Below are 12,641 nucleotides of genomic sequence, written 5' to 3' on the forward strand. Positions count from 1 at the left end.
AAGTGTCTGCACAAAGACCTGAAAAAAAATACTTCATACTGCCTATTTATCTACCTTGAAAGGATTGAGACCCCAGTCAGCTGTGGTGCCATTTGAATTTGTGTTTCCAGGGAGTCTAAGTGACACAGCCCTGATCCTTAAACAAAGCCTGCAACTGCTGAACAGCCAGAGGGGAAAACGTCCTTAAAGTATCCCTGGGCAGGTCTGGGAACGTGCAGCTCAGTTCTTCCAGCACCATCAGCTACAGGTCTGACATAGTTGTTTATATTATGTTTCTTTACATCCCACTGGAATAACAGTCTAAAACCAGCCTTATGCTGCTTCTGGCACTAGCTTATGCCAAGGTTGTTTTTAAAGCATCCTGTAAGAAGCAGTACATGAGGTTAAACTATCAGGTGCTCCATTTTACTTCCCTGAAGACCATGTCTGCTCTAGCAACACTACTGTGGAATAATAATTCAGAAGGTGGTTTAGAAAACAAAACATAGGCTAACACCTTCAGTTTAATAAAGGAAGTATTGAAACTGTACCTGTTAACAGATACAGCCAAACACTTCAAACTGTTCAGCTTCCCTTCTCTGCCTACCCTGAGACAGACCCCTGAGTTCACTCCCTTCCTCAGCATTATTTGCTATTAAGTAGTGTGCCAATGGTGGCATCCATGGAAGGACAATTGCATTTCCCACTGAAGTACCTGTGGATGACTAGTCAATCCATTTGGTTACGCTACGACTCGGAAACCACTTTTGAGTTGACTTGGTTATTGCATTGCAGAAAAGCAAAAGAACCCCATTACCAGAGGACACACTCAAGGTGTGTGATTACTGCTTTTCCCTTTAATTGTCTTTAGCTGGAAAGACAATGTAGTGAGCAGTTAGTTCTTGGAAATCCATCATGAAGGCAGAGACTGAAACCAGATTTGGGATATCTCCAGAAGAAAGGTAGGGACACTTGTATGGAGGCCACCAGTAGGGAGTCAGTATGCAGAAGTGCCCCCATGCTCACGGACAGTAGCCATGAAGACTCAAGAGGAACACCAAATACATTCTTCTTTTCTGGGTAAGACATTGTAAGGAAAAAAATTCTCTTCCTAGCTGAGGAAAAGTGAGCTCCAAAAAGTTGTATTATGATTACTTCAAAGTGCTCTCCTGTTGTAAATTCCCCTTGCCCATCCAACATTTGATACTTACTCATGCATCTTTATTGGTCTGGCTAGCCTCTGTAAGTGGAGCTCTGCTGGCAGTTACTCACAAGACCAAATTATCCTGTTTTGACTAATGATACGATACTAGATCAAATTCATCAAGCTTGCTTTATGCTGGGAGTCACAACAACCTGGCCAACACGGCAGGAGTTTTAAAACCAGACTAACAAGAAGATAACCGGAAAGTTACAAAAACGCAGGATCTAAATATACTTAAATGGGTATTTAAGTAGCTTGGGGTGCACAGTCAATTGTCAACTGAAGTCTCCTTGCTAAAGATGCTCCTTTTTTCCCCGCAAGTGTTCCTGTTACTGTTTCTTTCCACTTTACTTAAATAGGGCTGCCAGCATCTTTCCAGTTAACTGAGTGATTATAAACAAACAAACAAATAGGAGTGTCTCAGCATACCTGGAAGCAATTTAGTCTAACATTCACACCCAACTGCCTTCACAAGAAGTGTTCGCAGTCACATCCTACCCTCTGTCTTTGGAAACAAACTGTGATTTAGCACCGTGCAGTGCTTCCAAGTGTGTTTCTGCAGTTGCGCGCACCTCACCTGTTAGATGAATTGCATGATTCTTGGAGGCATGGTGATACAATGCCCTGGACAACCTGAGCCCTGTAAAGAAACAGTGGTACCCACATTCCCAGGGCTCCAGTAACGAAGGCCATGGCAGTCAGACCCAGCGAAGACCAGACAAAACTCCAACTGAAAGTCAAAAGAAAGAAATGAGAGATATTAGAAAGAATGGGGTGTGAGGAAAAAGGGAAAGCCTACCTGCAATACCCAGGATTTCAAGCAATAACAAAACAATTCATTCAGACATCTTATAATCAAAATGCAGTCCCTTGAAAATACGAACTTTGATGGGGGTTTATCTATGAACTTCAACAATAAAGTACTTATTAGAGCAAAGAGTATGACCTACTGATTTCATGTTAAATCCCAGTCCTGGTCTCTTGCAGATTTCATTGCCAACTTTTGCTAAAACAATTGCTGTGAAATTTTTGATAGCAGAACTATAACAATAGAGAGTGGGCAAGAATTTAATGGCTTAGTAGCTAAATGAAAGTGTTCTGTGTGGAAGTCTATATGCCTCAGGATGGTTTATGTTGTTTGTGTAACCAGTATAAATGATAGTAACATCTGGGTCTTCCAAACTGTTAAGATGCAGCAGCTGAGGCACTCCGTAACTCTACCTGAGTAAGTACAAACAAGTACAAAGTAAGTACACTTAGTGTGCACAGCGAGTTTTCAAACAAAAGGAGAAGCATTATTAAAAACTGTCCAAATCTTGTGTCCTTCCTGCCATATTCTAGGAGAAAATTAACTTTTTACTGGTCTCTTTCTAGTTAATATTTTAGGAGAAAGTCCTCTTCGATGTCAATAGAGAGATATGAATCCTTAAGACTAAATTAAAGTGCTGCAAATGACCAGGTGACCACCAGACTAGATTTGTTAAGATATGAACATAATTCTTCATCTTCTAAAGATAAAGGACTCTTGGAGTTGATTAGAAGTGGAACCACCTGTTTTTTGGCAGTATGTCCTTATGCTTTGGAGATCAATTGCTAAAGGAAAAGAAAATTAAAATCTATTTCTACAACATTGCTGGAGATTGTAAGGAACATCTTTGTAGGAAAGCAACTTTGATGATAGTCTAGTTGTTGAAATGTCAGAAAGGTTCATTTTTGGTTCAGGAAAGTTCTTTTTTTATTCACTTCAGACTGCACTGCCTACAAGTTGTGATCCAACAAACTGGATCTGTCACGCCCTCGCTATTCTGGATGCAAAGAGGATGCAAATCTAACGGTAAATTAGAAAGCGCTGGATCCTCGAGAAGAAGAACACTCCAAAGACAGACAAGGTCCCAGGAAAGCACGTCTTCGACTAGAAGCATTTGAGCGGGATGCCGGGGAAGCGGCCTGCAGGCAGCGGCAGAGCGGAGCCGGGTCTGGCGCAGGTGCACAGCGGCACCTGCTGCTCTCAGCGCGGATCCAAGCCCTGCTCCCGGCTCCCTGCTCCCGGCTCCCGGCTCCCGGCTCCCTGCTCCCGGCTCCCGGCTCCCTGCTCCCGGCTCCCGCCGGTGGCTCCCACGGACTGCCGGGTGGCCGGAGCGAGAGGCCTGCTGCAGCCAGTATTCCACTCGTCCTGCAGGTCAGCTGGTCTTGACTTTAATTTTTGTGCGGTTAAAAGGAAGGGGTCATCTGCCAGCCAACAGGTGAGCTGGGCAAAACAGACGTACAATTTCTTTATAAACCATATTGGGGTCCTACAGACTCTGACCTCTTGTATCAGAGGCAGAGCAGGCTCGCAAATACCATACGAAGACTGCCTGAGACATGCTGAGCCAACCTTCCTCAGGCACTAAGAATTACAGATAAAGTTACACCTGCAAAATAGGCACATTTACCAATCTAGCTTACCCTACGTGTTAAAGCAAGAGGGAAGGGGAAACTTCGTAGAAAGTAGAGTTGGATTTAAATAGGAGCACACTGCCATCATAACTTTGCCTCCTTCCCCCTCCTCAAAATGGGAGGATAGCAGAAGCAAAGAAATTTTTAATCTCTTGTGTAGCATTCCTGTAAAAGAGTGGAAGAAATATTTTTATTACTGGTGTTTCAATCATGTATACAGCATGTGATACAAAGGAGCCGAGCAGGATTTGATGGCCATATTTCTAATAAGGGAATGGTCATTCTTCAATGGAGGGAACCTTTGTTGCTAAAATCACTTACTTCTTGGCAAGTGACATGATATCTTGACACCAAGTAGTCTTGCCAGTTCTGTGTACACCTGGTTTCTCAGCTGCTACTCGTATTGTGCCGGAGATGCTCAGTGCTCTGTGGGCTGCTGTTCTTCTCTGGGTCCTGTGAGGGACCAGTAGAATCAGAAGAACCAGTGCTAGACCTCCCATGCAAGGAGTTATCTGTAGACACAAGGCTGGTTAGATCAAGGATACCTTTTGTCTTATAGTGAAAATTCCACAACAGTTCAAATTCAGTGTTAGAATTACATATCGGAGAATTGCAGGTATGTTCAGAAATAGATGTGACTTGCTGTTTGTAGGTCGTATTTGTAAAGAAGAGTGACTTTGGTGATTTATGGTGACTTTGGAGGAAAGGTAATAGATCCTCCCTCCCCATTACACAGATCCATGATCACTCCCTCTGATGTTGGAGAAAAACATGTGAAGAAAGAAAACTGTATTGTAGTACTCTGACCACAAATGCGAGAATCACTGGTGCAGTCATCAGTGTTATCTGAATAGCATCAGACTGTTATTCCAGTAAACATTCTTCCCCACTCATCCTGTACTTGCTGGTTAATTTTATAGATAAGTTAGGAGGATCTGACAAAGTACATACAAAGCACTAGGTGTTCAGTATGGAGAAACATCATGATAACATGACCAGAACAGAAGAGGTTTTTTTCTTGAAACCCTCAAATAATAGACATTGTTCCCAAAGCATTTCAGAAAACAATCTCTCTGTATTTTCCTGAAGAATTATACTGGTGCTACCAGTATAATGATCATTTTACCTTCAGTTTCCTCTCTTTGAGGAGGTCTTGGTGCACTGCAACCACTCCAAGTGTGTCCTCAGGTAAGAGGAACATCAGCACCTGCCCTGGCCACTGTACAATTCCACCTATGCCTGCTTTCATTCTGCAAGTGCTAGGCATAAATCCTCCACTTGCCCTGCAGGAAGGGTTTTCTTAAACACCAAGTTCATGAGCAGTCAGACAATAGAAAGTCCTTCCATTGCTCACCTCTTTTAACACAAGGAACATAAGTAATGCAAACCTTGGTGATGATTCTGATTTTACAGTGAATGGCTCAGCCCCATGAGTGAAAGTGAATAACTCACCCTGAATGCCCAGTGCCAGTCACCTGTGACATCTGCCATGCCAGCTGCTAGGACGTAACCAAGACCACTGTAAGCAACAGAAAGGAATAATCAGTAGGCACCAATGAATTCGTGCTGGCTGAAATGGTATGTCTTGCCAGCTAAGGAGAGCACAGAGATGTATTCTGTCATAGTTTTCAAAACGGATAAACAGAAACAACCCTCATGGTTTATGCTAGTCTACTTGCCAGCCAGTATTAGAAAGAGAGTCTAACCTCCTCAGAGCAGACTTGAGATGGTGGCAATAATGTCCCAGATTCCCCTTGGAATACATATTCTGTAGAATGACACTGCAAACCCATATCAAACAGCCCATAAAGCAGTTTATTATTTACTCTTTTCTGTGCTAGCCACATGAATTAAGACCTGCAGGAATTCCTTTAGTTTTAATCTGCCTTCTGGGCTCAGCCTTGGCTGCCTGCTCTAATAAAGAGTATGCCTCCAAACCACTTAAAAAGCCCTTCTTCACCTCTTCTTCAGACACAATGTCAATTTAAATAAAAGAGGAGAGGGAAGTGCCAATTCTTCTGTGGGAGACATTTAATGGGGGGTTCTTGAAAAATTTGTCAAATAAACAAATATCTGAAAGCTTTGTCTTCCAAAACCCAGAAATAAATTGCCTACCCCCGTGCACATATTTCTTTTAGAATTGATTCAATATTTTATTCAAAGCCTACTGGTTTTTGGAGTTTAGATTCTCCCTAAAAAAAGTTGGGGGAAAAAAGCAAAATTTTCTTCAAGGTAAATACAGAAATAAGCCTAACCAGCTCTATCCAAATATGCTAAATAAGTGACAAATCCTTTTGCAAGAGCCAATGCAGATAGACATCAAAGTATGTCTAATCAAGGCTCAGGGTATATTGAATTGCAGGTATGGTCAGACAGAATTTCAAAAGGCAGGTCAGTTACTAGCAAGAAAACCCACCTTCCCACTGGAATGAAGATATAGAAGACAGATAACATTGTGGTCCTTTTTCCTTCCTCAAACATGTCTGCGATGATGGTAGGTGCTATTGTGGAATAACTGGCTGTGCCAATGCCAACTAGTCCTCGTGAAAGAAAGAATATCCAGTAATACTGCAGGCAGAAGACATATTGTAGTCCAAAAAAGCCCATGCAAGAAAGAAAGCTTACTATTAAAGAGGAACATTTTAGTGGATCAAATATACCAGAGGAAATAATTCAACCGCCTTTTGCATGTGTCTGTATTCCCTCCACTCACACCAGCTTCCCTCACATCCCACTGCTGTGCTTTCTACTTTCTGCACAGTGGTGACTTCTTAGTGTGACACCCAGAGGGAATTACAGGATAGGGGCAACAAGACCACAGACTTGCCAAACAAGTTTCCACACTGTAAGGTCATAATCAACAAACATTCAGGACAAAAATAAGATCCCATCAATTGCAACAGTAATGTGTGGGTTCTCCATTGCCTAGGCTGGACTCCACCATCCCATAAAGCATTCCTGCACAAAGTCCATTTAGTCCAGGCTTGGGGAGTGAGTGCTCACTGATAGCTTTTCCAAATGTGACCAGAGAAGGAATCTATCAACTCCTGCAAGATTTATGCAGATTATTTTCAAATTACCTTCTAAAAAAGCAACATACCAATTCACTGATGAATGAACTGCCTAATGTTACACCAGACCAGAAGAAAATACCAGTTCCAAGGATGATTTTCCTATTGTACCGGTCACTGAGGTATCCAAAGACGGGGGCAGCCAGCATGTAACACAAGATGAAGACTGGAAATCCAAGAAGGAACAAAGACAATATTGGTCAAATTATTTGTATTGTACGTACTCTTCACACCTCAGACAAACTCAGGTTATTTTTTAAGGGCAGATGTTAAAGGCAGGCTCAGTTTGTAGAACTAGTAGGTAGATTGATATTTAGGAAAAGATAAATGCAGATTTTTAAAAACCTATACAAAAATAAAACGTGTGAATTGCTCAAGTTCTGTATTTCTTGAGAAATTCCTTCATCTTTTGTGATTCACATACTGTGGGATTTTTGAAGGACTCGACTCTAGTCTTCCCTGAACCAAAGACTTTCAGTTCTCCATTATAGTCAGCCTGCCCACAAGTGGAAGCAAGCAATACCACACACAAGTAGGAACTAGAAGAAATAAGTAACTAGACTGTGTTTTAGGAACAGACCACACAGATGCAAGGCAAAGTAAACTCTCTGAACTTAAGACATTTTATTACCTGTTTGCAGTAGACCTGTATCCCCATCGCTAAGCTTGAAGTATTTCTGTATATCTAACAGGATCCCTGCAACAGAGTCAAACACTGAATGACAGCAAAGCACCCTGCTCACCCCTTGTAACTCTATTCATTTGCCAACTCAAAGATTTATTTCAAGAACAGGGCTTGCAAGACCTGCAGCACATTTAGCTTGCTAGTTTACACATAAACCATTACTCTACCACAAGCACAGATACACAGAGAATTAAAAATTCTTATGACTATAGATAAAATTCATAATCTTCCACTATATAGGTCTTATGAGAGTCAGTTTACCCACTATTTCAATCACAACTGTTCTGTTTCTTTTGCACCATTAGTATGTAAGCACATAGTATGTAAGCACATAAACAGTTTACAGTTCAAAGTTTAACGGACACAATGTGGAACAAAACAGTGGCAAAGTTTTGCAGCCAGGAGATTTCTATCTTCATACAGCTAATCCTAAAATTTTCTTAATGACCTTAAAATGTTAAGATGAGTTGAAACTGCTTCTATTAAGAATAACCGTTAATGTTTGCAGTATATACAGTACTCATCTTGGATTTTTCAGAATGCAAATGTAATTCTAGTGTAATTCTAGTGTAATTCTATTCATATTTCCATGACAATTTTGCAGAGATCAGATGAGATAGAGGTAACTGTGGATTTACAAATCAACAATTTTAGTGGTCACAATGACAGACAAACTTCACCAAAAGTGATCACTTCTGTTTCTGATAAATGGCTGACAGAAATTCCATCTCGATTTCTAACCATTCAATAGCTGTGGAAAAAGGTTAGAAGAGTTGTCAAAAAGTGTGGAAGAAAGTCACACGAACTGAGGGAGGATCCATGGATCTGGCACCTCATGCATGCATGAATGCTGTTGAGACAAAAAGGTCATTTTCATCTCTACATCATGCCAAAGCTGCAGATCTACCATCTCACCTATCTTGCATTTCTGCATTATATTCCTGGAAAAAAAATGAAAAATAGCAGAAGGTACTGCTTTGAATAAGCATACCTTTACTCTGATATTGAAAGGTATCAATTAAAAAAGAAATTTCTTCTCATGCAGCTTTAGTTTTGCCAAAATGGTCAAAATCAAAACATTACTAAGAGGATGAAGCCACCACTTAAGAAAACAAGCTCTCTGTAGATTGTCTGCTATGTTCACAGAACCTGATCTGCAGCAGAATGGAGCTCAGGGTGAGGTTAGCAAGAGGTACCTATTCTGCTCCTACAGTGTATTTTACATGTTATGCCACATACTATGCTGCTGCAGCCACTTAAAAGCATTCTTGAGCCAGCTAGTTTAAAGCTAAATCCATGCTCTCCCACAGTCCCTGTGGCTGCAGCATAATCGGTCTCCTCACTATTTACTGATGTGACTTGAAGTAAGCGTAGGTCAAGGGCTAGCCTAACAGCAGCACCGGAGGTTTTATAGCTGTTTCTCAATGACTCTTGAACATATTCTGCATTTGGGGTTTTCCTAATGGTCTCAGAAATTTAAGTCAGTGACTTAATTCAAAATAACAAATACCATCTGAAGGCCTGTCTTAGGAAAGAACATTTTGCATCATTAAAACAGGACAATCAATTGTATCTATTCGTTCTGGTAGCCAATTGTCAACACACAGAAATACTGTATTACAGGAACTTCAGTTTTGGACTAATAGAGTATTTAGAACAAATCACAGATAACACAAGACTTGAACGGAACCACAACTTCATCTTAAACTAACTTTTACACTGAGCACCGTTAAAGTGTTATCCCTTCCACGTAACTGAAACAATTGCCCTGAACAGTTACTGGCAAATTACAAAGCATTGATCTGAACAGCTTGGAACAGGGTAACAGATCAGAGGGGATAAAGCCTGCATGATCACCATTTTTAACAAACTGAAGACTCAATTCCAGCAGACAATTAAGTGGAAGAGCTTGTTTTCTGTGTGAAGATTGATGCAAACTCTGTCAAAGCCTGTGAGCAAAACTGCCCGGAAACCACAACTTTGTAACTGCCACCAGCTTACTTTTAAACAAATACTCAAGCCTCTCCTTCTTCACTTTCCTGTTAACTTATATTTAACAGCATGTTCATCCATATGGACAGCCAAACTCAAAAGTACTGATGCAAGAATTCTGCAATGCAGCTGAATTCTAGCAGAGGAGCAGTATATTGCTGTGGCATAAACTGCAATTTACAGATTTCCCCTGTGGCCCAAAAGGTCATAGACTTAAATAAAAGGGGTCTAGTCATATATTGTGATTAAAGTAGATGTTTGATATTTCAAAGGCCTGGACACTGTCCCCACCTCTGCTCTTGAATTCTTACATGTCCCTGAAGGTACCTCACTCACAAGAAACTGAGCACGTTAACAAGCAGGCAAGCTTTACTTCACAGGCCTTCTTGAAATTTTTAAGCTCTTAGCGTGTACAGGAGCCAAAGAACAGTTCAAAGCCTGGAATGAGCCAAATGACTGCTTGCACTTAATACTTCCAAGTGCATACTCTCGAGCATCCCAGTTATTGCGCGAAGATATTTACAACCTCTTCTGTCCCCTGCCCTTCTCCAGGGAGTTACTTGAATAGAACTCATACACTGAAGGTTTTCACTAACAGTCTTGCAGTATCATTCAGCATGCACTCCTACGTGTTTCCTTCCCTCTTATATGTGTGGTTAAGAAGTATTCAAAAGAAAAAAGCTTAAACTCCTAAACCCACTTGCCTCTCAATTTCTAAAGATACTGACCAAATGTCTTAAATTTCTGAATGGTCTAAGTAGTAAAAATAATTAGTTTGTGTACTGTCACTCAATATTAATTCCAAATTTAACAATCCATCCTTTGGGTTTTTTCAAGGTTTTAAAACTTTTATGATTTCTAGGCCACTCAGAAGTAAAATATAGCAAGCGCTCAACAAGTGTTTCCTCCTAATTTATAGATCATACCCCTGGAAGCATGGTAGATGCATAGGAGTGATGCTAAACAGAAGAATTTACACAGACCACAGTTTACATGGGAGGAAAAAATATAGATTCCCACCAGTTTACTAGAAGCAATGCTTTGCTGTTCACGACTAGGTAAAAAAGAATAAAAAAACACGTTTTGGAAGAAGGATATTATTTATTAGAAAACAAGCTGTTAAATTTGGTAGGTGATGCTTAAGGAAGTGGGTCTCTGTTCTCTTTACACAATCATGTTACACTCGTCATTGCAGAAATCACACAAGTTCCAGCAGGTCATGAGGAAGTTAAGCCTCCCCTAAACAAACTGGCACAAAGGTAACATAATTTTTGTACTTTTAATGGGGGGAATGGCATCACTATTCTTCAGATAAAGGAATGCCATATCTAATCTACTAGATCCAAAGAAGGCCTAGTAAGCGGCTGTATACAATAAAGGGAAGCTTCTTAGTCAAATCTCTGTAGAATCCAGCCACAAAAATAGACTAGTTGCTCTGTATGCTAAAGTCTGTTTATAAGAGACTTAGACTTAAAAATATGAATCTTAAGCATTTAACAGATGTGATTTTTATAAGCATTCTGCTAACCATTAATAACTAATATATAATTTATTGGTCTTTCAAGATTTATAATTGGAAGTTTCATTAAGAGTATGACCAACAGGCTAAAGCAGATAAGTGAGAAAGATTAAAAAGACATAAAGCACATACTTTAGAAAATATTTGTAACTACAGAGTAAGTAGAGGTGTTGAGAACTTAAATTTCTTTTTCCTTAGAAGGAGAAAATAGGCTCTCACCTGGTACGATAAACCAATCCATGAAATTTATTAAATTCGCATAGCACAGCACAGCAGCTATCAAGTAATCTCTCTTTGCCGGACCATTCCTTGACACAGACACAAATGGACCTTGTCTCACATGTGCTGCAGTAGCTCCGTAATTCTGCTCCTCAGGATGCGGCAGGGACTGCAGGCCTGTGTTTTCCTGTGCACCGGGGTTTTGCATATTTCCCAGTGCAGAAAGTCACCACAGATTATGAAGCGTTTCCTTAGCGCACCAAGCTACAAGTCAATTTTGTGTTCAGGCTGTGAGGAACTTCAATCACTACGGTCATTTCCGGCAATGAAGCCCAGCCACTAAAAACTGACATTAAATGCTCCCTGCAATATGAAGAACTTTACAAAGAAAGTAACAAAGAAGCTGCTGTTTTTGCAAAAGCAAAAGTGCTGAAGTGCTATACCTTGAAGACAGGGAAAAGTAAATACAAACAAAAGCAAAATAATCCATTGTGCATCCACGAAATAGAAGTGCAGAACTTCACAATGATCTCATAGAAATTGCAGATGCAAATTAATGATAATCTTTGCTAAGGTCTCAGTGAGTTGCCAGAGTGAAAAATAGCCTTGCTAGAGAAGAGAGGGAAGGAAAAAAAAGAGCAGCTTGTTTGCTAGACCAGGTACCTATCTTTGACTTGACCCCTCCTTTACCACAGACGACTTCTGCAACTCTGGACGAGTCATTTGCTTTCTCCACACTTCAGATCTTTACTCCTGCCACACACACACACGGCCTTTAAAACAGTGTTACCTAGCCTTGTCCCTGCCACCTGACCAGTCAACATCTCCCTGTTATCACCCATCTGCTTTGCACCGGCCAGATCTACACCCAGAACAAAATCCTTTCCAAATAAGGTCCTGAGTTTTTAGGTCAAATCAGCAATTTAAGCAGAAGACTCATACTCCAGACTACTTGCTGGTTTGGGTTTTTTTTAGGGGGGGTATACCAAACAAACAAACAAAAAAACCCAACAAAACAATGGAGAATGCTACACTAAGAAGAGAAAGGGACATGGAAACAAAAACACTCTTCTGCAACCCTGCTGGAACTGTGCACATTCCACAGTTCTGAATTGTGCAACGGTATTTCTTCCCCTTTCTCCCCCAAAAAGGGGTCTGAAAGGGGAAGAAAGGAGGACACAGGAAGGCATTCTTGTTCTTTCAGGGTGTGTAGATACCTTTCTTCCCTTTCTTCTGGTCACTCAGATTTGAAAAAGTATCCTCACTTAATTCTTCCAGCATCAGTTTTCCTATTATATTAATTATTTTTAGACACATAACTAGTCACATGTCTTTTGAGCCATTTTGTGGATTACCAGCTTCAGAAGGTAATTTATTTTTTGCACCCTGTTAAGAAAGTTTAAAGTTAAAATTAACAGTAAACTGTAAGAGTTTGAGAGTGAGGCAGCTAATTGGAATGAGTACTGATTACAGTTTATGACTCATGCATGAAGACAAGAATCTATGGTTGTTTTTTCTTTAAGACCTGTGTGT

At 40.5% G+C, this 12,641-nt stretch overlaps 1 protein-coding gene across 1 annotated transcript in view; it reads right to left on the minus strand.

Moving 5' to 3' along the window:
• The window catches only part of LOC104262987 (protein spinster homolog 3-like), a 29,018-nt gene extending 17,702 nt beyond the window's left edge, over window positions 1–11,316 (minus strand). Inside the window, exons 1-7 of the mRNA XM_059829387.1 lie at window positions 11,109–11,316; window positions 7,325–7,390; window positions 6,723–6,859; window positions 6,039–6,190; window positions 5,075–5,141; window positions 3,944–4,134; window positions 1,761–1,913 (exon numbers count right to left, since the gene is read on the minus strand). Coding sequence (XP_059685370.1) covers window positions 1,761–1,913; window positions 3,944–4,134; window positions 5,075–5,141; window positions 6,039–6,190; window positions 6,723–6,859; window positions 7,325–7,390; window positions 11,109–11,316 — 974 coding nt within the window. The remainder of the gene's footprint in view (window positions 1–1,760; window positions 1,914–3,943; window positions 4,135–5,074; window positions 5,142–6,038; window positions 6,191–6,722; window positions 6,860–7,324; window positions 7,391–11,108) is intronic.
• Between the last annotated feature and the right edge of the window lie 1,325 nt (window positions 11,317–12,641).

Source organism: Gavia stellata, chromosome 25 (assembly GCF_030936135.1).
Source record: "Gavia stellata isolate bGavSte3 chromosome 25, bGavSte3.hap2, whole genome shotgun sequence".
In the NCBI taxonomy this organism is placed as follows: domain Eukaryota; kingdom Metazoa; phylum Chordata; class Aves; order Gaviiformes; family Gaviidae; genus Gavia; species Gavia stellata.